Source organism: Heptranchias perlo, chromosome 4 (assembly GCF_035084215.1).
Source record: "Heptranchias perlo isolate sHepPer1 chromosome 4, sHepPer1.hap1, whole genome shotgun sequence".
NCBI classification, from domain to species: domain Eukaryota; kingdom Metazoa; phylum Chordata; class Chondrichthyes; order Hexanchiformes; family Hexanchidae; genus Heptranchias; species Heptranchias perlo.
Genome location: NC_090328.1, coordinates 10,773,896 through 10,801,719, shown reverse-complemented (window position 1 = coordinate 10,801,719; position 27,824 = coordinate 10,773,896). Strand labels below are relative to the sequence as shown.

The window sequence follows — 27,824 nt, the reverse complement described above, 5'->3', positions numbered from 1 at the left end:
TTAGTCCTGTGGCACTGTATCCCATTCATGTCATGCATAAGGGTGCATTTTCCCATTCATAGGAGACTTGGGTCTGCTTATAGATCTAATTTTTAAAAAAATTTGTTCGCAACACTGGTAAGGCCACATTTAGTGCCAGTTCCAGTTTCCCTGAGAAGGTGGTGGGCCTTCTCTTTGAACTGCTGATGTCCTTGTGCTGATGATGCACCTGGAATAGTGATAGGTACGGAATTCCAGCATATTGAGTGGCGATTGTATGTCCAAGTGAGGATGGTCTGTCATTTGCTGCTCTTGTCTTCCTGCTGGCAAAGGTTGTGGGGCAGAAAGAGGCTGTCGAAGTAGGCTTCCTGTTGTGCATCCTTTAGTTAGGGCATAGTGTAACCAGAGTGTGCTGGTGTTGAAGGGATGGATATTGAGTCCAGTGACAGTGTTGCCAATCAAGCAACCTGCTCTATCCTGGAATGAGTTAAAAGTTTTGGGAGAAAGCCTGAATTGTAAAACAGCAGTTCCTTAATAATGATAGCTGATTTTTTTTGTTTTGACCAACAACACAACTTGCATTTACATAGCATCTTTAGCAAAGTAAAATGCCCCAAAAGCGCTTTAGAGGAGCGATATCAAACTAAATTTGACATCGAGCCTCTTAAAATATTAGGACAGGTGACTAAAAGCTTGGTCAAAGAGGTAGGTTTTAAGGAGCGCCTTAAAGGAGGAGAGAGAGAGGTAGAGAGGCAGAGAGGTTTAGGGAGAGAATTCCAGAGCTTAGGGCCCAGGCAGCTGAAGATGGAGCGAAGAAAATCAGGGACGACAACCTTAGCCAGGGAAATTAGGTCAATTATTTTGCTGTCTGCTGCCCTGGTTAAGATCAGCCCACCACCACCTTCTCAAGGGCAACTGGGGATTGGCAATAAATGGTGGCCTTGCCAACGACACCCATAGCCCAAGAATGAAAAGAAAATTTAGCATGTACCAGGGAATGAAGCCGAGACCTCTTTGATGGGCCCACTGAATCAGCAGAGAAGACCAATTGAGGGCTTATATAAAATTAAAAATATTAGGTTTTGCAGAAAATCAACAACAAATTTTCCTTACCTTGGCAGTAAAAAGACCAGGTCCAGTCTCAGGATTCGCAGGACCTGCGCAGAAAATCACTAAACCAGCAGCCAAATACAGAGTGCCATTGACTGTAAAATCCGCAGAGGCAGCTAAAAAGTCTTCTGATAAGAAACCACTAATGAAACACAAACAGGTGAGGGCAATAACTGTAATAGGTGTGGATCTGTTGTATAACCAAGTAAATCCTTCTGTTCACTGTTAGATTGGTGGGGCTTTACCTGGGTGTTTTTGTTTTTGATAGTTTGCACCTCCCATTTGTTGTTGAGTTTTATTGATTTAGAAAATAATAGTACGACCATAGATGCAATTTGTGTCAGTGTTGATGACCTCTGCTCTTGTATGTAGCTTTTCGGAGGTGCTGCTTTTGTTTATTCTGAAAATCTTCTGCAGATATAGTTTCATCGTGATACATTCCTTTGGCCTGGATGACAACTTGTTTTGTGGATTTAAACTTTGTCGCAGAGTTTCAGCACATCTGTTGAAGTAGTCTGTTGTGTTTTTTTTTCTGCTCCCTTTTCCAAAAGTTTTTCATCTTCACTGAAAGCTTTGACTCCTTGTTGGGATCTTCTATGGTACAGGGATCACAGGCAACTGTAATTACATCCTGTTGAATAGATAAACGCGAAACCCTGCACAATATCGAAGAATATTGTATCGTAACATGTATTGTACTGGAAATTGCAATGTATATATATATGCAAAAAATAGTGCATCAGAAATTCCAGTATGTAACCAGTGCTTAGTTCAAGGGTATCAAACAAATTGCCTCCTGCACCCTTAATACATCAGAAATTGGATTGGGATTTACCATTCATATCTAACTTTTATATGATGCTTTAAGTTAGCTCACCTTGTTTGCACTGTTCATTGTTATATTAGCCAGATCAATCAACAGAAGGATTGCAGGACAACACTGAGTGAAATATAACTTATCTCCCACTTGCCAGAGGCATAGAATTACATAGAAATTACAACACAGATACAGGCCATTCGGCTCAACTGGCCTATGGTGCTGTTTATGCTCGACACGAGCCTCCTCCCACCCGAGTTCATCTAACCCTATCACCATAACCTTCTGTTCTTTTCTCCCTCATGTAATTATTTAGCTTCCCCTTAAATGCATCTGTGCTATTCGCCTCAACAGAATGAGAAAGCACAGAAGGAGGCCATTCGGCACATCGTGTCTGTGCCAGCTCTTTGAAATAGCTATCCAATTAGTCCCACTCCCTTGCTGTTCCTTCATAGCCCTGCAAATTTCTTCTATAGGCCAATATTGAAAACCAAAACATAGTCTGTTGGGCATTAGCAGTTAATCAGGCTTGTTTTCTGAATCAGTTTCCAGTCTTAGAAAAGAGAGACAGCCTAAGAAAGTATATTAATGGGGGGAAGGAAGTTGGATTGACATCTTTCCTAAAAACCTGGGGGGTAAGTGTGAAATAGTTAAGGTTAGCTTCCCTTTTTGGTCTTCAGCTGAATGGCATAATACAAATCATGATTCTTACAGTTAAAATACTTGTTTCCTTTCCCCACCCCCCCCCCCCCCATCACAGCCACAGATATTTTTTGCATACTCTGTGATGTAGAGGGAACTTGGCCGAGAGTCTACGAAGCAGAGGAAACTGCCGTGTTAAGGTACACAGATGTTAATGCACAGCTGAGTACTTTTACCAGTCTATAGGCAACTCCTCTAAACACACAGTGTAAGATTAGGTGTAATGCACTGTACCCTTCTCTACAAGAGTTTCATTTGGGAACAAGTCATTCCAACATGGGGAAAATACAACTACTTCATTGGTAGCACGTTCCACATTCTAACCACTCTGTGGGTAAAGAAGTTTCTCCTGAATTCTGCATTGTATTTACTGGTGACTATCTTATATTTATGACCCCTAATTTTGGATTTCCCCCACAAGCAGAAACATTTTCTTTCCGTCTACCTTATAAAATCCCTTCATCATTTTAAAGACCTCTATTAGGTCACCTAGAGAGAAGAGCCCTAGTCTGTTCAGTCTTTCCTTTAGTTGTAACCTCAGTTCTGGTATCATTCTTGTAAAGAAGCAACAACAACTAAGTTGGACACAAGAGGTGCCTCAACTAACTAATGTGCAATAAAATCAGTGATAGTGGCTTTAATTCCATCACCAGGTTAAGTATTGTGATTACAGTAATAGTTAACTGGCACTTAATATCAATCAGCAAATCTAAATCTGAGCCTCTTCTGTGGGTTGACAGTACACCATAGCAATTATAGTACACATCCCTTCCAAAGAAATGGTAATATAAAAGAAAATTAGAAACTTGTTCAATTAATGTTGGAAAATTAGCACGCATTTCGAAACTCCACCAACTAGGGTTGACGTTTGGATTGGGTAAATAGGGAAAGTCTGCTTCTCTGGTTGGGGGTTAGTGACGAGCAATCGACAATTTTGAAATTGTTACTGAGCGATTGGGAGAAAGTTGTTGGAGCATGGAATGCTTTGCCACAGGAATTGGTTGAGGCAGAGTTCATTATCTACTCTTCCCCTAAAAGTTTGAAGCAGATGAAGATACAGGGCTATGGGGTGAGAGCAGGGAAGTAGAATTAGTTTTACATTGCTCTCACAAAGAGCTGGCACGGGCATGATGGGATGATTAGCAGCCTTTTGCAATATAAACTAATATGGTTCGAAGTAACATGTTTGCAAAGTAACATCCATTATTTTAATAATATATTGCAGAAACCCCATAGCATTGCTCTGTGAGTCAGAAGTTAGAATGTGCGGGTTGGGGGGGGGGTTACAGATTTCTAGTTCAAGAATTTGGAAACAAGTTTGTAAAACGTCTCTTGACAACAGTCAAGTAAGCGCTTTTTGATTAGGTTCCTGTAATATAACAAGTTTTTGCTTACCCCACTGCATGTAGGTAGATAGGTAAATCTGTGCATATACTATGGAGCTGCAGATTTTTACTATCCACCTGTTTAGTGTGTGAGTTTATATAGCAAACACAGAAATATAAGGCAGCTGTTATTATTTAGAATGTATTACAGGATATAAAAACCTGCTACTTTCTCACTTGCGGATTTTTCTCCTCGGTTGTATCTGTTTTTGGCGCGCTCTCCATATTTACCGACTATTTGCAAGAGGTCAGCAAGTATATTGTTGGTCACTGTATAAGGTTGATTTATGTTTGTAAAAAGGTCACTGTTTTTTGCTTTCAAAGTTAAGTTAGAAGAAGTTGAAGAGGTTGTGTTTTATCCAGTTTTTATGTTCTGTGCAAAAAAAAATCAAATCATCTTAACTGCTAATAATAGCTTCCTGAAAGATTGCGGGGGGGGGGGGGGGGGGGAAGAAAAGTATTGACCTGCAGAAATTTCTGTGCATGAGTGCCAGAGGAGGGGGTCAGGGGTTGCAAACAGCAAGTCCTAGCCTCCTTTGTGAATGGCCAGTTTTGTTGTTAATCGTAAAGGCGAAGAGCTCTGACTGAATCATTATTACAGATGTGACAACTACAGAAAACGTACAAGTAAGTTTAATAATTGTCTTGTAAACATTGTATGTCATTATTATGTTAGAAACTTCATTTCCAGAAGTAAGTCCTCGGCTTAGTGAGACCCCCAGATGTTGGCCGAAAGAATTTTCAAAAAATATATTTGTGATTGGATTGGTTCCCCTTTTTATTTATTGTTTAGGCAATAGTTGTTGACTGCTCAGTTTTGATTTGTGTACGATGGATGTATTTAGCAGAACAAAGTCAGCAAGATCAAACTAATTCAAGACGTGAGAAAAATTGTCTGAGTAAGAGCACTTGTTTTTCAACCTATTCAACTGTGGCAACTGAGCTGCTGGGTGGAGTGCCTTGTGGAAGCAGACGTTAAAAAGGAAAGAAGAATAAAAGTTGAAGTAAATGTTTTCCCCCAAATGTTATCCTCTTCCCCCAACAAGCTGTTGAGGCGAGGTCAACTAAAAATTTCAAAACTGACATTGATAGATTTTTGTTACATAAGGATATTAAGGGATATGGGACCAAAGCAGGTATATGCAGTTAAGGTACAGATCAGCCATGATCTAATTGAATGGCGGAACAGGCCCAAGGAGCTGAATGGCCAACTCCTGTTCCTACGTTATCTGATTAATTTTGTTAAATCAGTTCTGTGATTTGAAGCTTACCGACACTGAAGCAGCACTTTAAAAAAAAAAAAATGGTTACAATGATGTATGATTTTACTTTAATTTGGTATAATCTCTCCCTGCCTCCTCCCCCGGCATCCCTTTTTGCGTTTAGCTAAAGTTACAGAAACCATAGTACACTGCAAACCATTTTTCTTTGCAATTAAACTATCTAATTTGCAGTTTCACTTTTTATCTAGGCTCAACCTACTCCAGGGAAGAAAATGAATGCAGTGGAAGAAAGGAGGAAAATGTTTGAGGTATATTTAGTGTTTAAAAAAAATGCAGTCAGTTGAAGGTTTCCCTAGAAGATGGAGGGAGTCAGAGACTTGCTCTCGTTACTACAACTGCCCTGGTTGTTTTGGAAGCTCTACAATTTCAAGGAAAAGCTGGCAATTCCTGTCAAGAAGGAGGATTTCCTCTCTATGCTTTTTCATCACACCGTTACAATTTAGTTACAGATAGAGAGCAGAAGAAATCTCCCCCCTTAAATGCCATACTACCTTAATGTTTAGGAGTATTTGTATCAATTAAAGTTGCACAAGTCAACTTTTTGGAAGAGAAATTTCCCCCTCTCCCTTTCATGCTGTGAAACAAAAGTGAAACCTTCAAACCTTTCCTCCTTATTTCTTTCCAATATTTCCCACTTTCTCTCTTTCCAGCTCAAAGGCATAACTCTATCACAGGGAGCACTCTTTCAACCTTTCCCTCTGATTCTGTTCTCCACCTGTTTTCATGACACTCGGCATCAAACTGATAGTCGTCTTTTGCATTTTTAGGAAGTATCCAAAAAGAAAAAACAGGAACTGATTGAACGAGAAAGAAAGCAAAGGGAACAGGTATGTCGTCCAGCGTGGTTCAAGAATTTGACATGTTACATGTGTCTAATTTTCCCCTTGTGCCTGCAACGAAAGTGACAGTTGCATTTGGGCAGATGTTTGTGGTCAGTTCGACATTTCTGTCCTCTACGAGGATAAGCAGGCAAACTAGCATTGGTTCTGTTTCGGGATGATGTGACTGAAATTGCAGAGTGGAAGATCAAGTTCCTTAAAAAGATGGACTAAACGTTAATTTTTTTCTCCCAAGTATACCACAGTTCCTGGAGGATGGAAAGGCAGCAAGACAACTTATTGCCTGACCTCGCTCAATATCTTCGTTCTGATCCCGTTCCAAACAGATATATAGATGACTCATTGATTCAACCACAAATTCCTTCCCTGCCACTCGCCCAACCTCCATTGGAATCTATCTCAATATTTCATTCTGCTTCTCCCTCAGGAGTGCAATAGATATTGTGAATTTACTTTTTGGAGAATAGTGGGTTCAAACTTGTGCTGTTCTCTCCTTGGTACAATATATCGATGCAGTAAATGCAGCTTTCATCATTTCGAACAGTAAGATGGTGAGGCCATGCTGCAACTGTGTGCTAATAAGAGAATTTTTTTTTTATTTGTTCATGGGATGTGGGCGTCGCTGGCAAGGCTAGCATTTATTGCCCATCCCGAATTGCCCTTGAGAAGGTGGTGGTGAGCCACCTTCTTGAACCGCTGGAGTCCGTGTGGTGAAGGTTCTCCCACATTACTGTTAGGCGGGGAGTTCCAGGATTTTGACCCAGCGACGATGAAGAAACGGCGATATATTTCCAAGTCAGGATGGTGTGTGACTTGGAGGGGAATGTGCAGGTGGTGGTGTTCCCATGTGCCTGCAGCCCTTGTCCTTCTAGGTGGTAGAGGTCGTGGGTTTGGGAGGTGCTGTCGAAGAAGCCTTGGCGAGTTGCTGCAGTGTATCCTGAAAATGGTACACACTGCAGCGATGATGCGCCGGTGGTGGATGGGGTGCCAATCAAGCGGGCTGCTTTGTCTTGGATGGTGTCGAGCTTCTTGAGTGTTGTTGGAGCTGCACTCATCCAGGCAAGTGGAGAGTATTCCATCACACTCCTGACTTGTGCCTTGTAGATGATGGAAAGGCTTTGGGGAGTCAGGAGGTGACTCACTCTGCAGAATTCCCAGCCTTTGATCTGCTCTTGCAGCCACAGAAAACATGTGGCTGGTCCAGTTAAGTTTCTGGTCAATGGTGATCCTCGGGTTATTGATGGTGGGGGATTCGGAGATGCTAATGCCTTTGAATGTCATGGGGAGGTGGTTACATTCTCTCTTCTTGGAGATGGTCATTGCCTGGCACTTGTGTGGCGCAAATGTAAGTTGCCACTAATCAGCCCAAGCCTGGATGTTGTCCAGGGTCTTGCTGCATGCAGGCACGGACTGCTTCATTATCTGAGGGGTTGTGAATGAAACTGAGGAACTCCTGCACCAATGTCCTGGGGCTGAGATGATTGGCCTTCAACAACCACTACCATCTTCCTTTGTGCTAGGTCTGATTCCAGCCACTGGAGCGTTTTCCCTCTGATTCCCATTGACTTCAGTTTTACTAGGGCTCCTTGGTGCCACACTCGGTCAAATGTTGCCTGATGTCAAGGGCAGTCACTCTTCACCTCACCTCTGGAATTCAGCTCTCTGTCCATGTTTGGACCAAGGCTGTAATGAGGTCCGGAGCCGAGTGGACCTGGCAGAACCCAAACTGAGCATCGGTGAGCAGGTTATTGGTGAGTAAGTGCTGCTTGATAGCACTGTTAACTCACCGTCCATCATTTTGCTGATGATTGAGAGTAGACTGAGGGGGGTAATTGGCCGGATTGGATTTGTCCTGCTTTTTGTGGACAGTATGTACCTGGACAATTTTCCACATTGTCGGGTAGATGCCAGTGTTGTAGCTGTACTGGAACAGCTTGGCTAGAGGCGGGGCTAGTTCTTCAGCACAAGACTTCAGCACTTCAGCCGGGATGTTGTCGGGGCCCATAGCCTTTGCTGTATCTAGTGCACTCAGTCGTTTCTTGATATCACGTGGAGTGAATCGAGTTGGCTGAAGACTGGCTTCTGTGATGATCATCCACTCGGCATTTCTGGCTGAAGATGGTTGCAAACGCTTCAGTCTTGTCTTTTGCAATCACGTGCTGGACTCTGCCACCATTGAGGATGGAGATGTTTACAGAGCCTCCTCCTCCCGTTAGTTGTTTAATTGTCCACCTCCATTCACAACTGGATGTGGAGGACTGCAGAGCTTTGATCTGATCCATTGGTTGTGGAATCGCTTAGCTCTGTCTGTAGCATGTTGCTTCCGCTGTTTAGCATACATGTAGTACTGTGTTGTAGCTTCACCGGGTTGGCACCTCATTTTTAGGTACGCCTGGTGCTGCTCCTGGCATGCACTTCTACACTCCTCATTGAACCAGGGTTGATCCCCTGGCTTGTTGGTAATGGTAGAGTGAGGAATATGCTGGGTCATGAGGTTACAGAATGTGCTGGAATACAATTCTGCTGCTGATGGCCCACAGCGCCTCATGGATGCCCAGTTTTGAGCTGCTAGATCTGTTCTGAATCTATCCCATTTAGCACGGTCGTGTCACACAACAAGTTGGATAGTGTCCTCAGTGTAAAGACGGGACCTCGTCTCCACAAGGACTGTGCGGTGTCACTCCTCCCAGTACTGTCATGGATAGATGCATCTGCGACAGGTAGATTGGTGAGGACGAGGTCAAGTAAGATTTTCCCTCGTGTTGGTTCGCTCACCACCTGCCGCAGACCCAGCCAGGCAGCTATGTCATAAGAACATAAGAAATAGGAGCAGGAGTAGGCCAATCGGCCCCTCGAGCCTGCTCCGCCATTCAATAAGATCATGGCTGATCTGATCCTAACCTCAAATCTAAATTCATGTCCAATTTCCTGCCCGCTCCCCGTAACCCCTAATTCCCTTTACTTCTAGGAAACTGTCTATTTCTGTTTTAAATTTATTTAATCATGTAGCTTCCACAGCTTCCTGGGGCAGCAAATTCCACAGACCCACTACCCTCTGAGTGAAGAAGTTTCTCCTCATCTCAGTTTTGAAACAGCAGCCCCTTATTCTAAGATTATGCCCCCTAGTTCTAGTTTCACCCATCCTTGGGAACATCCTTACCGCATCCACCCGATCAAGCCCCTTCACAATCTTATATGTTTCAATAAGATCGCCTCTCATTCTTCTGAACTCCAATGAGTAGAGTCCCAATCTACTCAACCTCTCCTCATATATGTCCACCCCCTCATCCCCAGGATTAACTGAGTGAATGTTCTTTGTACTGCCTCGAGAGCAAGTATGTCTTTTCTTAAGTATGGAGACCAAAACTGTATGCAGTATTCCAGGTGCGGTCTCACCAATACCTTATATAACTGCAGCAACACCTCCCTGTTTTTATATTCTATCCCCCTAGCAATAAAAGCCAACATTCCGTTGGCCTTCTTGATCACCTGCTGCACCTGCAAACTAACTTTTTGATTTTTCTTGCACTAGGACCCCCAGATCCCTTTGTACTGCAGTACTTTCCAGTTTCTCACCATTAAGATAATAACTTGCTCTCCGATTTTTCCTGCCAAAGTGCATAACCTCACATTTTCCAATATTGTATTGCACCTGCCAAATCTCCGCCCACTCACCCAGCCTGTCTGTATCCCCTTGTAGGTTTTTTATGTCCTCCTCACTCTCTACTTTCCCTCCCATCTTTGTAACATCTGCAAACTTTGATATATTACACTCGGTCCCCTCCTCCAAATCGTTAATGTAGATTGTAAAGAGTTGGGGACCCAGCACCGACCCCTGCGGAACACCACTGGCTGCAGGTTGCCAGTCCGAGAATGTACCATTTATCCAACTCTCTGCTTCCTGTTAGATAACCAATCCTCCACCCATGCCAGAATATTACCCCCAATCCAGTGATTCTTTATCTTGAGCAATAATCTTTTATGTGGCACCTTGTCGAATGCCTTCTGGAAGTCCAAATACACTACGTCCACTGGTTCCCCTTTATCCACCCTGTACGTTATATCCTCAAAGAACTCAAGCAAATTTGTCAGACATGACTTCCCCTTCGTAAAGCCATGCTGACTTTGTCCTATTAAATTATGTTTATCCAAATGTTCCGCTACTGTCTCCTTAATAATAGACTCCAAAATTTTACCCACCACAGATGTCCTTCAGGACTCGGCCAGCTCGGTCAGTAGTGGTGCTTCCGAGCCACTCTTGGTGATGGACGTTGAAGTCCCCCACCCAGAGTACATTCTGTGCCCTTGCTACCCTCAGTGCTTCCTCCAAGTGGTGCTCAACATGGAGGAGGACTGATTCATCAGCTGAGGGAGGGGCGGTAGGTGGTAATCAGCAGGAGGTTTCCTTGCCCATGTTTGACCTGATGCCATGAGATTTCATGGGGTCCAGAGTCAATGTTGAGGACTCCCAGGGCCACTCCCTCCTGGCTGTATACCACTGTACCGCCACCTCTGGTGGGTCTGTCCAGCAGGTGGGACAGGACATAACCAGGGATGGTGATGGAAGAGTCTGGGGTGTTGGCTGAAAAGTATGATTCTGTGCGTATGGCTGTGTCAGACTGTTGCTTGACTAGTCTGTGGGACAGCTCTCCCAATTTTGGCACAAGTCCCCAGATGTTAGTGAGGAGAACTTTGCAGGGTCGACTGCGCTTGATTTGCCTTTGTCGTGTCCGGTGCCTAGTGGTCCGATGCCGGGTGGTCCGTCCGGTTTTATTCTTATTGCTGTGGGTCTGGAGTCACATATAGGCCAGACCGGGTAAGGACGGCAGGTTTCCTTCCCTAATGGACATTGGTGAACCAGATGGGTTTTTAAGACAATCCGGTAGTTTCATGGCCACCATTATTGATATTAGTTTTTTTTAAATTCCAGATTTTATTTAATTAATTGAATTTAAATTCCCCACCTGCCGTGGTTTAGACACTCCACTAAAAAGTTAAAAATGTTTAAACAAAATATCAAAATAGGAGGAATGCAAATTTTCCTGTGTTTAATTGCCTGTTCACAATTTTTTGCGTTTAATGCACAGTAAATTTTCATTTTTTTTACATAGTTAAACATTTATTTTTGCTGTTTAGGTTTCGTTGGCCAATTTGCAATTAGATGCGACCTGACACATCAGTTTTTGCTTATCTGACATAGATATGTCATTTTATTTAAAACTTAACAGAATATGTATTCAAAAAATGAATAATTATTGAGATTGAAAGCCACAGTTTTTTTTTTCTATCACGTTATTTAAAAGCTTGGAGGTGGGGCAAAATGTTTCCTGTTGCTTGAACGATGCAAAAGTCCAGGTCTGCATAAAACTTCCAACTGCTCAATCAACAGTGATTTGCAAAGTGGTTCATAAGGTGATGGGAGCCCCACCAAACAAAGCATTTTCTGGGAAGAATCTGGTGTAGTTTATTTAATCAAAAGGCTGCCTTCTCGATCATTTGTCAGTCAAAACAACAAACCATCAATGATGCAAAACTTCACCTTTTTTTTATATAGATCAAATTGCTGAAAGCCGAGCAGATGAGACGGATGGAGAAAGAGCGGGTGTGTACAATATGTTGCTCGTAGTGTTGTAATTTTAACATTTATCTGAGATGCATTGGAAACAAAGGTTTTGTGGAGACCGTTTGTTATTGCCCTAGTTGTGGGTTTCAACCATTACAACCCATGCAGTTCCATTGCTTCTGAGACCATAGCATCGTAGAACATTGCAACACCAAAGAAGGCCCATTGGGCTGAGTATACCTGTGCCAGCTCTCTGAATGAAAGAGCTATCCACTTATCCCATTTCCCCATATCATTTGAAATTTTCCTTTTTAAAAAAATATTTATCCACTTCCCTTTTAAAAGCAACTATTCTGCTTCCACCACATTTTCTGATTGGGCATTCCATGCCTAAGCAACCTGCATTTTAAAACAAATTCCAAACGTCTCCCTCTGTTCTTTTGCTAATCTCTGAATTTTAACCAGGTATCTCCATTGTGGTGCTTTTATTTTCAAGCCCTTTAATATAAGGTTTTTTGTGTAAGGAGGAGTAGATATCTGAGTTTCATTTGCTACTGCCAATGAATTGATAACACTTGCAAGTTGTTTTGCAAAATGTGCTTTTAGGGTAGGGATTTGGTCCAGTCAGTCTGTCTCAACTGATGTGAGTTTGTTCTCTCCCATGAACAAAGATATCTGTTAAGAAAATAGTAGCTTTTGGATTGTCAGGAGGCAAGTACAGATACATGGTAAAACAGTAAATGAGAAATGGGAGGCCATCAGAAGGAGATAGCCCAAGTACAGACTAGACACATTCCTAATGAGGGGGGAAAGGGAGGGCATCCAAAGCAAGAGCTCCTTAGATTAATGAAGAAATTGGGATTAAAATGAAACCGAAAAAGGAGGCTTATGATAAATGTCAGGTTTATAATACAGTGGAGAATCAAGCAGAGTACAGAAAGTGCAGAGGAGAACTGAAAAGGGCAAAGAGAATGTATGAGGAAAGATTAACAGGTAACATAAAAGAGAACGCTGAAGTATTTTATAAACATATGCAGAGTCAAAAGAAGGGTAGGGCTGATACCAAAAGGAAATAATCTTGTGGAGGCAGAGGACATAAATGAGTACTTTGCATCTGTACTAAAGAAGAGGATGTTCCAATGTCACAGTAAAGGAGGAGGTAGTAGAAAAATTGGATAGGATAAAAATAAAGAGATACTTAAAGTTTGTCATGTCTGTGCAGTACCAAGTAGTGGCAGATCAACAAATTTATGGAGAATGCAGCCTTTGTTTAGGTTTGTAGTTGCATCATGGGACCTCAATGTCTTCTGATCCGATCTTTTGGGTCTAGTTTCTTGCGAGGTAAGATTTGGGAATGAAGGGTCAGGGTCACAGATCGGTTCTGAATTAACCTTACTTTTCTTCTTCTCAGAGTTTTTCAGGACTTCAATTTATCCAGTCCACCACCTTCAGCCTTGTGTGGATAAAACTGGAGTCATTTGTTAATCAAGAGAGATCCTGTTGCCAGTAAGATACTATTGTGTCCCAGGGAGGACCAAGGGGATTGCAAAGCAATCTGGACCTCATTCCTGCACAACAGCTGCACTCCTGCAGAGGCTGGTACAGTAGTGATAGAGAGTTTTTTCCCAGGGCAGAAGCAGAAGGAAGGGGGCTGTGAGTGGTGAGGAATACAAGGAAGTGATCAGAGATGGCCTCGACTGTGATTGAGATGATAGGAATAGAGAGGCCACCTCAGATGGCAAGGTCGAGGGGGCAGCAGTGAATATGGGTAGGACAGTTTACATGGAGGGAGTTTTTAAGTCCATATGCTGAGGGATAGGGAGCCAGTGATGGTTATGAGAGGAGGGGTGAAAGGTGAGCCGAACTTTGTGTGGCATAGAATGTGGGCAGCAGAATTTGGGATGAGTTGGAGTGCATGCAGAGTGGAATTTGCAAGTCCTATGGGAGTGACTGTTGAGGCTGGAAGTGACAAAGACATGAAACAGGATTTCGCTGATCCCTTCTTGCCAGTTGCTAATATATACACTCAACAATTTATCTTTCTAATCCTTTCTTAGTGGTGTTAAGTTTTGTAGTTGTGGTACTGTACTTCTAGTTGTACTCTGCAGTTGCATGGACTGGATGTTCCACTGTTCTCCCCTGTGTCTCCACTATAATTGTTTTCATTAACAAAGTGTTTTTAAAAAAATATATAGGTGGAAAGAATCAACCGAGCCAGAGAACAAGGATGGAGACATGTACTGGGTGTAGGTGGTTCTTGGGGAAGTGGAGAACATAAGGTAGCTTTGCATAATGTATTATAATCTGTTCAGCTGTATTCTTTACTGCCATATGCTTCTGGCTGCTTTTTTTGCATTGGACATTTTTGTCAGGTTAACTGCAAGTTTTGCGCAGTTTTCTAGTGTGGGTGGGTTTTCAATTGCTTTCGTAAGCTGATGCTCGCAATTTAACCATTTACAAATGTGAAGGCTTGTTTTATCATATTGCTGTTAAAAACCGAGGAGGTAATGAAAGAAGCCATTGATTTTACCATTTGCCTTTAAACCTTTAAACAGGTGGGTCTGTCTCAGATATTCTAATTTTATCCGTTGATTGCCTTGACGGTGGTATTCTAAATGTGCAACTTTACCAACAGAAGAATGGTCTTGTGCTTCCACCAGAGCATGCAAATTTTACAGGTGCAGGAAAAACTTCAGATCAGCCCATTCCTTTTTCATAGATCAAGTCCACCTACCTGCCATGTCATCATACCTGTCTATGCTTTTCCTTCAAAAAGGAATCCAATTGTGTCTCGAGCCATTTACACTGTCTGCTTCGGGGGCCTTCCCTGATAATTTATTCCACTACTCTGTTCCCCTTTGGATGAAAAAGTTCCACCTGATTCCCTTCTTAGTGCTAACTTAATTTTTAACTTATGTCTCTTTGAGTACTTGAATGATTTGGGTCAGTTTAGTCTATCTGCATCACCATACGTACCAACAGTCAGCATTTTGTGTGTTTGCTGATCAGAATCAACACGGTCCAGGCCCCTCCCTCTTTAACACCACCACGAGCACAAAAGTGATTCTGGACACTATACTGTTGGTAAGAATTCCTGCCCATGGTGTGCATCATCGACCAGGATCATTTCCATTACTGCTTGGAATGGTGTTGAGGATAGAGGAGCCTGTCGAGTTCATGAACGGAAAACCTGGGTAGGAATGGGAGTGAGGATATGAGGGGGGGGGGGGGGGGAAGAAAGATGGGGGTGAAATTAAGGGGAGAGGTAGTTGGATAGAAGTTGTGAATAGAGTTGGGCCTTGTTGGGGGGGGAAGGGGGAGGTTGGAAATCGCGCTTGGGGGTCAGGGAGAAAAGTGAGTGCCAGCATTAACTCGGGGAGAGGAAAGTGTGCAAGGATAAACTGAGAGGAGGGGCGAGGGAACAGAACTTTCAAATCTTGAAAACTTCTATTAGGCTACCTTGAAGTACCCCACCGCCCGTCCCCCCTCCCCCGTCCCCCCAGTGTACCATTAATTTTTCCTCATAACTTTAATTGTCTTTGTTCACCCAGTCTTTGGGCAACTGAACTTTTATGTTTAATTTAGAATCGGTTATGCAGATTAATGGTCCTTGACAGAAACTGCCAAGTGACAGCAAAAGCTCAAGCCAAGGTCTTAGACTATTGTGGTGATTCTTCATCTGCAAGTAATTCATAATTCTAGGCTACAAGATTTTGCTTATCATGTTTTAAAATTGTTAAACTAGTTTGCCTGATGGCTCAGCGGTAAACAGACCAAAAAGTGTAGTGAGCCATTCTACCCAGGAATGTTCCAGGTTTCACCCTGTTCTGTGTGCTCAGTTAACTGATCTTAGCTGGGGTGGTGGTGGGGGCTACAACGATAGCCTCAGATTTGAGAAGGAAAACTTGTGTAGGATTCCTGCTGCAAATGCACTTCTGTGGATGTCAGGTGAGGGCAGAATTGGGCTTGGGTGCGATGCCTCGCCTCCCCCCCCCCCCCCACCACCACGATGGAATTTTCTGCTGACGTTCACTGTCCCAAGTTCTCGGATGAAGAAAGAAAGAGGGTGAGGTACTAGATGGTAGAGGGTGGCTGGCATCTATAGAATCATGCCTCAGCAAGATATGGTGATCACAGCAACATAATTAAGACTTGATGTTGCCTTAAGGAGCTTGTGTGAGCCACATGGACCACTATATGAATACTTGTTTTTAAAAAAAAAAGTCAAAATCATGGTGAGCTGAAAATTTCATAGAATCGTAGAATCTTGCAGCACAGAACGAGGCCATTCGATCCATTGTGCCTGTGTCGGCTCTTTGAAAGAGCTATCCGGTTAGTTCCACTCCTCTGCCGTTTCCCCATTGTCCTGCAGACTTTTCCTTTACAAATATATATCCAGTTTCCTTTCGAAAGTTACTATTTGAAAATTTGAAGACACACTTTTGAAGAAGTAGGCTTTTGTTCAGATTTGGTGCCCTCGAGTTAACTTGAGTACGTTATGTTTGCAGGTTCCGTTCTCAGGCGGAGGAGGTGGAGGTGCTGGAGGTATCTTGCCTGCTCCAGCAGCTAACAAGGGGCAACACTATGAACATTACCATGCTATACTTGATCAAATGCAGCAGCAGAAAGAAAACATTAAAGGTTTTGAGGAGAAAGACATCCGATGGAAGACAGAGACACCACCCAGAGAACCTGTTTTCAGGTACTTTTCCAAATAATTGATTGAGGAGCATCTGCTGGAAGAGGCATCTCTTATGGTCTCTTAAGGTCATGGGGTCTAAATTCTCCCTTTCTTGGGTGAGAGAAGAGACAATGAGGAGGATAGTGATAGACTTCAAGAGGATATAGACAGGCTGGTGGCATGGGCGGGCGTGTGGCAGATAAAATTTAACGCAGAAAAATGTGAAGCGATACATTTCGGTAGGAAGAATGAGGAGAGGCAATATAAGCTTGAGGGCACAACTCTAAAAGGGGTGCAGGAATAGAGAGATCTGTGGGTTTTTGTGCGCAAATCGTTGAAAGTGGCAGGGCAGGTTGAGAAAGCATACGGGATCCTGGGCTTTATAAATAGAGGCATAGAGTACAAAAGTATGGAAGTCATGAAGAACCTTTATAAAACACTGGTTCGGCCATAACTGGAGTATTGTGTCCAGTTCTGGGCACTGCATTTTAGGAAAGATGTGAAGGCCTTAGAGAGGGTAGAAGAGATTAACTGGAATGATTCCAGGGATGAGTGACTTTAGTTACGTGGATAGACTGGAGAAGCTGGGGTTGTTTTCCTTGGAACAGAGACGGTTGCGAGGAGATTTGATAGAGGTATTCAAAATCATGACGGATCTGGACAGAGTAGATAGAGAGAAACTGTTCCCATTGGCGGAAGGGTCAAGAACCAGAGGACATAGATTTAAGGTGATTGGTAAAAGAACCAAAGGTGAGATGAGGAAAAACTTTTTTACACAGTGAGTGGTTATGATCTGGAATGCACTGCCCAAGGGGGTGGTGGAGGCAGATTCAATCATGGCCTTCAAAAGGGAACTGAATAAGTACTTGAAAAGAAAAAAATTGCAGGGCTACGGGGATAGGGTGGGGGAGTGGGACTCGCTGGATTGCTCTTACATAGAGCCGGCGCGTACTCGATGGGCCAGATGGCCTCCTTCCGTGTTGTAACCTTTCTGTGATTCCATGATTTACGTCATGCCTTACCGCATCCCAGAATCATATCGAAAGTGCTGCACATACATTAAATAAATTTGAATGTAGTGTGTGGTGTTATATAGGCAAATGTGGCAGCTGTCCTGCACACAGCAAAATCCTTCAAACAGCGATGAAATGAATGATCGGTTAATCTGTTTTGTGGTGGGGAGGTGGGGTGCGGTATTGATTGAAGGATGAATGTTTGTCCCGGACAACGTGAGTGCTCCCTGCTTTTTTTCAGAGTGCAAAGGGATATTGAACATCTACCTGAAAACACTAACAGGAAAATAAGGCTTCAGTTTAACATGTCATTTGAAGAATGGGAATGCCAGCAGTTCAGCATTCCCCCACAACTGCATTGAAGTGTATTTGCTGAAGTACTGATACAGAGCTTGAATGCAGTGCATTCTAACTCATTCTAAGAACATTACCAATTGAGCCAAGCTGACATGTTCTACACACTTCACGATGGCCATCTAATATCACAATACAGTGTTAAGAAGTTGCTCTATTTGCAGCTCATGGGTGAACAAGTTGATCTTGACGCTCTGTATTTTAAAAAGTAAATATAAACCCCCACCTAATTAGCAACTGCTGGTGAACAAGGAGCCACAGAGATGCCTGACATTTGTTTGGCTTTTACAGAGGGGTGCCAGCAGCTGCAGGCCCCGTGTTTCCTAATGGGCCAGGAGGCCTTCACCAACTGCCTGATGCTGAAACTGTCAGAAGAGAAGTGAAGAGACTTGAAAATGTGGCCAAGCAAGCAAATTGGTACAGGTTGGTTGATGAAAGAAGCTTGGCTTTGTTTATTATTCTCAACAGAAAGAACTCTTAAGTGTAAAAACCATTGGGTGCCTGTGCTGATGAAGTTTGAACTGGGAGTGCTGTCGCCATCCATTCCTTTTTAACCCATTTTACATATCTTTAATTATGTTTTTATTGGTTTTAAAATGGTGGCATGATCTGCTCGGAGTTTCTGTTTGTACTCAATGCGAGCGAGGTTGGTGCTGAGGAGTAGGACTCTTTCCACTTTTGTCACTTGATCAGGTGCCATGTAATGTAGATTGAATGCAGATTACTCTGTCTGAACAATTTTAGAGGACAGATTGTGAAGGCATGTGATGCATAATGTTTAAAGAAAAGATATGAATTTGTATAGCTCCTTATCGTGTCTCAGAAATATCTCAAATGTGCTTCGCATGCATTGAGTTACTTTGAGTTGCAGTGACAGTTATTAAGTCAACAAATGGAAAACCCATTTTGCACACAGCAAGATTGCACAAACAGCAGTGTGATGATTTGACCAGTTAACCCGTTATTGGTGCTGTTGGTTCAGGGAGAAATCTTGTCCAGGATACTGGAGAACTCCCCTGTTTTTCCTTGAATAGTAACACAGGACAGGCAGATGGGACCTCAGTTCAATGCCCTAACTTTAAGAATGACACCCTCAACATTGCAGTACTCTTTCAGTACTGCACTGGGGCATCAACCTAGATTATGTGCTCAGGTCCTGAAGTGAGACTTCAACCCACAATCTTCTCATTGACAACTTAGAGTGCAGCTGAGTCATGCTGACAATAGGTAGATGGCATTGAGTTAGTTTGTATAGACTGTCATCGATTGCAGAAATTGAGGGCACAAAGATAAAATTGTCAAGCCCTAAGCAAGATTAAAGTTTACTTTTTTTTTCCTCCAGAGTAGTCAATATTTGAAATGTTCTTGCTTTACAAGTGCTGAGGCGATGTTGACATTCCTTTTAAGATGAACCAAATTTAAGAACGTGATCGGGATGAGTCAGTCGGTAAATGTTTTGCTTCGTATGGAACTGAACGACAAAAACCAGGATGGTCCTAGTTTTGCTTCGAAGTCTGTGCTGAGTTTTCTGATTTCAGCTGAGTCAATGGTTCCCAGGCTAGGAAGGAGGAAAATCAGCCAGGGTTCCTTCTAATTGCTATCTTGTGATCTGTCCTGGAAAGTGAATGTTGAGTGTAGAAAAGATGAGTTTGGTTGTAAACCCGTGCCCGAGAATAGGCATTGGGCAGGGTATCAATGGCACCTGCACAACTGTATCTCAGCTTGAGGTAATGTCTTCAGGAGAGGAGGGAAAGAAAATTGAGGGAGGGAGAAGAACTGGGATAAAAATTTTTGAAGTAAACATAGACATATACAATCAAATACAGTGGAATTTAAATTACCAAAGAGTGGTAAGAATGTGGAACTTGCTACCACAAGGAGTAGTTGAGGTGAATAGCATAGATACATTTAAAGGGAAGCTATATAAGTATATGAGGAAGAAAGGAATAGGAGGATATGCTAATCGGGTTAGATGAAGTAGAATGGGAGGAAGCTCATTTGGAGTATCAACGCCAACACAGACCTGTTGGGCGGAATGACTTGCTTCTGTGCTGTATGTAACTATGTAACTCTGTTTGCCATAATGGAGGGGCCAGTAGTGGTGGCAAATGTAAATTGGTGAGGAATTGAGAGTCCTCAAATTTTTAATTTTTTTTTTGGTAGTTATATCCTCATCTCAAATGAAGACAAGTACAATGTGAATAATGTAAATTGAAGTGAGCCTTTCTTGCTATGAGACTGACTATTGACAGGGAGCAGGAGATTGGTGATAGCGGGACATGCAGTGAGGCAACCACTGGCGCAAGGCCTTGTCCTGCAAAAATCAAAGAACAGATACGGAGTTTCCACTGTACTCTATAAAAATCGCATCAAGCAAACAGATTCCGCTGATGTAGATTTCTCAGTAGTTTGATTTGGAAACTCTGAAGCATGGTTTTTACAAATGTATGATGCCTGATTCTGGTGAATCTGCACTTCCTCCCTCTCCAAGCCGATATATCTTTCCAGAGGTGTGGTCAATGCAGTTACAGTTGATGCTGCCAACATGCGAAAGTGAATGCCAATGCTGAACTTTTTCTGTCTTATAATGGAAAGATGCCTATACACAAACCAGTCAGTTATAAGTGGGTTACGCTGTACCTTTTCAACTTTGCCCATCCATTATATTTGAGAAAACCTTGTTTAGTTTTTAAAATCTTAGCTGTTAAAGGTAGAAGAGCCCCTGTGCATCTATGTGAGGCGATTCTTCCCCCACCGCCCCCCCCCCCCCCCCGCTTCAGGGCCTCTCTGAACTTGAAGTATGTTAAGCTGTAATATAAATGTGCACAGCTATGCCATCATGCTACCTACCTATAAGGGCCATGTTAAGAAAATATATTGCAATGGAGCCAATAATATATTAATGAATGTTTTTTTTAAAGTTTGGTTTCCTGGATTGTTGTGAAAACTCAACTGATTGACTATTGTCCTTCTGGGAGCTTGCCACCCCAACCAGTCTGGCCGACATGTGAGTCCATTCCCACGTGGTTTACTCTTAATGCTCTCTCTGAAGTCAAGAGCAAGCTAAGAGGAAGACAATCCCTTTGGGGCTCAGTTTACATAGGAACAGGAGTAGGCCATTCAGCCCCTCGTGCCTGCTCCGCCATTTGATAAGATCATGGCTGATCTGTGATCTAGCTACATAAACCTGCCTTTGGCCCATATCCCTTAATACCTTTGGTTGCCAAAAAACTATCTATCTCAGATTTAAATTTAGCAATTGAGCGAGTATCAATTGCCGTTTGCGGAAGAGCGTTCCAAACTTCTACCACCCTTTGTGTGTAGAAATGTTTTCTAATCTCACTCCTGATAGGTCTGACTCTAATTTTTAGACTGTGCCCCCTGCTCCTCGAATCCCCAACCAGCGGAAATAGTTTCTCTCTGTCCAAGCTATCCATTCCCCTTAATACCTTATAAACTTCGATCAGACCACCCCTTAACCTTCTAAACTCCAGAGAATACAACCCCAGTTTCTGTAATCTCTCCTCGTAACTTAATCCTTGAAGTCCGGGTATCATTCTCGTAAACCTACGCTGCACTCCCTCCAAGGCCAATATGTCCTTCCGAAGATGCGGTGCCCAGAACTGCTCACAGTACTCCAGGTGCGGTCTAACCAGGGTTTTGTATAGCTGCAGCATAACTTCTGCCCCCTTGTACTCCAGTCCTCTTGATATAAAGGCCAGCATTCCATTAGCCTTATTGATTATTTTCTGCACCTGTTCATGACACTTCAATGATCTATGTACCTGAACCCCTAAGGCCCTTTGGACATCCACTGTTTTTAACTTTTTACCGTTTAGAAAGTACACTGTTCTATCCTTTTTTGATCCAAAGTGGATGACCTCACATTTGTCTGCATTGAATTCCATTTGCCACAGTTTTGCCCATTCACCTAATCTATCAATATCCCTTTGTAATTTTATGTTTCCATCTACACTGCTTACAATGCCACCAATCCTTGTGTCATCGGCAAACTTAGATATGAGACTTTCAATGCCTTCATCTAAGTCGTTAATAAATATTGTAAATAATTGAGGCCCCAATACAGATCCCTGCAGGACTCCACTAGTCACATCCTGCTCTCTGTCGCCTTTCGCTCAGCCAATTTCCTAACCAAGTCCATACTTTTCCCTCGATTCCATGGGCTTCTATCTTAGCTAACAGTCTCTTATGTGGGACCTTATCAAATGCCTTCTGGAAGTCCATATAAATAACATCCATTGACATTCCCCTGTCCACTACTTTAGTCACCTCTTCAAAAAATTCAATCAAGTTTGTCAGGCACGACCTGCCTTTCACCAATCCATGCTGGCTCTTTCTGATTAACTGAAAATTCTCGGTGTTCAGTCACCCTATCCTTAATTATGGACTCCAGCAATTTTCCCACAACAGATGTTAGGCTAACTGGTCTATAATTCCCTGGTTTCCCTCTCCTTTTTTAAAAAGTAGAGTGACATGTGCAATTTTCCAATCTAGAGGGACAGTTGCTGAATCTAGAGAACTTTGAAAGATTATAGTTAGGGCATCTGCAATGTGCTCACCTACTTCCTTTAAAACCCTGGGATGGAAACCATCTGGTCCTGGGGATTTGTCACTCTTTAGTGCTATTATTTTCTTCATTACTGTTACTTTACTGATATTAATTTTATCGAGTCCCTGTCCCCGATTCAATATTAGTTTTCTTGGGATTTCTGGCATGCTATCCTCTTTTTCTACTGTAAATACTGACTCAAAGTAATTATTCAACAAGTCCGCCATTTCCCCATTGTCAATGACAATATCCTCACTTTCAGTTTTTAAGTGGCCAACACTGCTCCTGACCACCCTCTTTTTCCTAATATAACTATAAAAGTTCTTCGTATTGGTTTTGATATCCCAAGCAAGTTTCTTTTTGTACTCTCTTTTTGTAGCTCTTACTATCTGTTTTGTGACCCTTTGTTGAGCTTTGTATCTTTCCCATTCACGGGATCTGTGCCATTTTTTGCCTTTTTGTATGCCCTTTCCTTATGTCTTATACTGTCCCTTACCTCTTTAGTTGTCCATGGCTGTTTTTTTTTGGCAAGTAGCGTTCTTGCCCCTTAGAGGTATAAATCGATTCTGTATCACGTTAAATGTTTCTTTAAACATTTCTCACTGATCATCAGTTGTTTTACCCATTAACAGATTTGCCCAGTTACTGTGGACAGTCTCTGTCTCATCCCATTGAAGTCGGCCTTACCCAAGTCTAGAATTTTAGCAGCTGATTCACTTTTTTCCCTTTCAAACACTACATTGAACTTGATCATGTTATGATCGCTATTGGATAGATGTTCACGCACAGTTAAGCTGTTAACTAAATCTGGTTCATTACTCATTACTAAATCGAGTATGGCTTGCCTCCTTGTTGCCTCCAGGACATACTGCTGTAGAAAACTATCCCGGACACACTCAAGAAATTCACTACCTTTCTGACAGTTGCTCGTCTGCTTTCCCCAATCTATGTGAAGGTTAAAGTCCCCCATTAAGACCACTATGCCTTTCTTACACGCTTGTCTAATCTCTGCATTTATACAATCTAGCATTTCAGAGCTGCTGCCAGGGCTCCTATAATACAACTCCCACTATAGTCTTGGATCCTTTCCTATTTCTCTATTCAACACATAAGGTTGGCTGCTTACCTCTCGTTATATCCCCCTTTATCATTGAAGTGATTTCATCTCTAATCATTAAGGCTACTCCTCCCCCTCTTCCATTTTCCCTATCTCTCCTGTCGACCTCATAACCCAGTATATTTAGTTCCCAATCCTGACCATCCTGCAGCTGTGTCTCAGTAATAGCTATCATGTCATACCCTCCAATTTGAATTTGAACCTGTAGTTCATTTAATTTATTCCTTATACTCCATGCATTTGTATATGGAACTCTTAGTTGGGCCATACACCCTAGCCTGACCTTCAGCTTTGATGCTGGGTTAATCGCCTTATGCCTTCTAGTTTTCACTTTATCTGTTGTGTCTAAAGTCCACTTTCTTTCTGCTGCTCTCTATGCTTTTCCCTTTCACTTGTTCTTGAACAACTGTTTGTACTATTTGTATTGTAAATTTCCCCTGGGTCTTCCCCTCTCTTGCTGCTCTCAACTTTATTCCTTTCTGACTCCCCGCTAAGGTTCCCATCCCCCTGCCACTCTAGTTTAAACCTTCCCCAATGGCACTAGCAAACAACCCCGCGAGGACATTGGTCCCGGTCCTGCTCGGGTGTAACCCGTCTCGCTTGTACAGGTCCCACCTTCCCCAGAACCGGTCCCAATGTCCCAGGAATCGAAATCCCTCCCTCCTACACCACCCCTGCAGCCACGCGTTGATCCTGTCTATTCTCCTGTTCCTATACTCACTAGCACGTGGCACTGGTAGTAATCCTGAGATCACTACCTTTGAGGTCCTGCTTTTTAACTTATCTCCCACCTCCTTGAATTCACCTTGCAGGACCTCATCCCTTTTTTTACCTATGTTGTTGGTACCGATATGGACCACGACTACTGGCTGTTCACCCTCCCCCTCCAGAATGCCCTGCAGCCGTTCCGTGACATTCTTGACCCTAGCACCAGGGAGGCAACATACCATCCTGGAGTCACGTTTACAGCCACAGAAACGCCTATCTGTTCCCCCTACAATTGAATCCCCTATCACTATAGCCCTGCCACTCCTCTTCCTCCCCTCCTGAGCAGCAGAGCCACCCGTGGTGCCACGAACTTGGCTCTTGCTGCTTTCCCCTGATAAGCCATCTCCCCCAACAGCATCCAAAGCAGAATATCTGTTTGAGAGGGAGATGACCCCTCGGGACTCGTGCTGTACCTGCCTAGTCCTTTTACTCTGCCTGGCGGTCACCCATTTCCTTTCTGCCTGCGTAATCTTTACCTGCAGTGTGACCACCTCACTGAACGTGCTATCCACGATAGTCTCAGCATCGCGGATGCCCCACGGTGAATCCACCCGCAGCTTCAGCTCCGAAATACGGTTAGCCAGTAGCTGTAGCTGGACATGACTTCCCACATAGTGCAGGAGGAGCATATCACGGGTGCGAGCTCTGCTGCCATGACTTGCCTCAGAGTTACACTGCGTTCACCTCTCAGATTCTCCTCCCGCTCACGGTCTATCCTTTTATACTGTGCTCACCTCTCAGACTCTCCTGCCTCACCTGCGCCGTTGCACAGTCGTTTTCTCTTGTTGCAGGTCTGCTGCTGCTTTTATCCCCACTCTCAGTCTTCTTTTGCTCAGGTCTGCTGCCGCTCGGCGGAAAAAGTTAGGAAAAGCAAGGCAAAGCAGCACTTCCTTCCCCCACGCTCACCAAACTCTCAGGTGTTCACTGTGCTCCGCTGCACTCCGTGTTTGTACCTCGACCGTTAAGTGTAAAGATTTTACTGCTTGTGTTTGCATTTATAATAACTGGCTTCTTGAAATGAAGTTTATTTAATTGAAATCTTACCTATTTATTCAGGCAGCGAGGATATGCAGCTGCAGAAAGGGCAAAACAGGTGGAAGAATTTTGGCAGCGAAAGCGGGAAGCATTGCAGAATAAAGCACGTGGTGAAGGACACTTGGTATGAAATTTTTGGTTCCGTTCTTTTTTCTAAACTGTTGAAGTGAGGCGGAAGGGGTTAATCATATGATGTTGGTGCATGTCACTGTTTTCATAGCCTTTTTGCATCTGCACTTCTAATTCCTCAGCCAGGAAAGTAAGCACGTGGAATTGTGATCTCCAAGTGATGCTTCTTTGATCAGTTAATAACTGACAGGTCAATAAAAATAATTGAAACTTGCTACTGCATGGAGTAGTTGAGGCGAATAGCATAGATACGTAAATAGGGAAGCTAGATAAGTACATGAGGGAGAAAGGAATAGAAGGTTATGCTGATAGGGTTAGATGAAGTAGGATAGAGCATAAACACTGGCACAGACCAGCTGGGCAGAATGGCCTGCTTCTGTGCTGCAAATTCTATGTGATAAGAGTACGTGAGGCGCAGGAGGCAGTCTAAATCCATTGCTTTAAAAACTAGGTTTACCAAGTGTGCAGAAGGTCCATTGGACCCCCTGCATGACTTCTATACTCACTCAGAACTTACTTAAATACTTTGAAAATGCATACCTACTCTTATTTGAAATTTCATGGCCAAGACTAGGGCTGTGCTCTGCATGTGAGTACATGCATCTCTCCTGGGCCCAAAAGTCTGAATTGCAGCCAGGTGGTATAAAGCAGGTATTGTCAGCTACAGATGGATACTGTACCTATCGTTCTGAGATTAGTAGTTTCAGTATAACTTGAGTTGAAAAGTATAGTGAGGGTGTACAATACTGCTCGACGCCGGATGTTGCGTCAGCTTTTATTTTGAACGAAGGGGTTTGACCAGTCTGTCTTTGGGACTGACGAACAAAATGCAGCAGAAGAGCAGCTGACCAGTTGGAATGTTACCTCTGCTGGAATTCAAAATCCCAAACCACAAAGGTTTAAGAGAGAGTCTCCTTGCCATACCACCTGACCATTTTTTGAAAAACAAAACCTGAAGTCTTCCAGTTCAACTTCAGAAAGATTGCTAATCCCTTCCTAAACTTATTGCCCCTGGACCTCATTTCCAGAATACTGTACTTTTGTCTCTGGCAAAACAAATTGGGATTGATGGGTATACTTGTGGCTGTTAAGTAATTTACAGGGAACTAGTTGCATGAAATATTACTGAAAGTTCAAGATCATTCAAGAGACATTGAGCAATATCTGTTTCGAACTGGGCTTCAGATCTCTTCAGATTTTTTTCTCTGTAAATTGACATGTTTGGTGTCCTCTTAAAATATAAGGGCCCATCCCTAGGGTAGAAATTACTGCTAGTGACATTTGGTATGTCAGCATTCGATGTGTTCTGTAATGTTCCTTTATCTACTTTTTAACTGGTGTTAACCCATTTATTTTGAACAGATGAATGGTCTGTTAAAATGGCAAACAAAGGAGTAGTATATGAATGTGTCATCGTAAACTGAAATTTAGAATTTTCTGTTCATTATCTTGTAAACATAATTATATTAGAAATATCTTCTTTACATGTTGGCATGTGTATATTAAATGTTTGATAACCCTGAGAAAATTCAAGATTTTGTTTCTGATCATTCAATATGTCTAAGTAAATAATTGCATTAGGTAAGTTCTTCAGTAGTAGTTACTGCTAAAAACCTGTTTTTCCCTCTCCTTGATGGTTGACTTTACCAGTTTTATTTTGTTACAGAAAGGTGGTTTAAGCCGATAGATTACTGATGAAAACACAATCTGTAAATGTTGGAAATTTGGTTAGACATCACAGAGCTTCACATTCTCCACTCTAATGGAGGTGTTCATAGTATCATTGTAGTTACAGCACAGGAGGAGGTCATTCGGCCCATTGTGCCTGTGCCGGCTCTTTGAAAGAGCTATCCAATTGGTCCCATTACCCTGCTGTTTCCCAATAGCCCTGTAAATTTTTTTCCTTCAAGTATTTTTCCAATTCCCTTTTGAAAGTTACTTTTGAATGTGCTTCCACCACCCTTTCAGGCAGTGCATTCCAGATCATTACAACTCGCTGCCTTTAAAAAAAAATGTTTCCTCTATGTCTCTTTTTTAATAAAGCCCTGGATCTCATATGCTTTTTTAACAGCCTTTTCACCTTGTCCTGCCACCTTCAAAGATTTGTGTATGTGCACCGCCTGACCTCTCTCTTCCTGCACCCCCTTCAAAATTCTACCATTTTGTTTATATTGCCTCTCCTCATTCTTCCTACCAAAATGCATCACCTCATACTTCTCTGCGTTAAATTTCGTTTGCCATGTGTGCCCATTTCACCAGTCTGTCTTTATCCTCCTGTTACCATCCTTCGCGTTGTTTACTACATTTCCGAGTTGCATCATCTGCAAACTTTGAAATGATACCCTCGATGCCCAAGTCCAGATCATGAATGTATCTCAAAAAGAGCAGTGGTCCTAACACTGACCCCTGGGGAACACCACTGTATACTTTCTTCCAGTCTGGGAAAAAAAAAGCGTTCACCACTACTCTCTGCTTTCTG

At 42.8% G+C, this 27,824-nt stretch overlaps 1 protein-coding gene across 8 annotated transcripts in view; it reads left to right on the top strand.

Annotated features, from left to right (window-relative positions):
• nek1 (NIMA-related kinase 1) overlaps nucleotides 1–27,824 on the top strand; it is a 121,100-nt gene that overhangs the window by 20,496 nt on the left and 72,780 nt on the right. For 6 of the 8 annotated variants that reach the window (XM_067982465.1, XM_067982463.1, XM_067982462.1 and 3 more), the window contains exons 11-18: nucleotides 1,101–1,249; nucleotides 5,465–5,524; nucleotides 6,044–6,103; nucleotides 11,670–11,717; nucleotides 13,874–13,957; nucleotides 16,187–16,380; nucleotides 18,018–18,149; nucleotides 25,238–25,340. In XM_067982465.1, coding sequence (XP_067838566.1) covers nucleotides 1,101–1,249; nucleotides 5,465–5,524; nucleotides 6,044–6,103; nucleotides 11,670–11,717; nucleotides 13,874–13,957; nucleotides 16,187–16,380; nucleotides 18,018–18,149; nucleotides 25,238–25,340 — 830 coding nt within the window. The remainder of the gene's footprint in view (nucleotides 1–1,100; nucleotides 1,250–5,464; nucleotides 5,525–6,043; nucleotides 6,104–11,669; nucleotides 11,718–13,873; nucleotides 13,958–16,186; nucleotides 16,381–18,017; nucleotides 18,150–25,237; nucleotides 25,341–27,824) is intronic. The other 2 variants (XM_067982467.1, XM_067982466.1) reach the window with 1 other exon arrangement.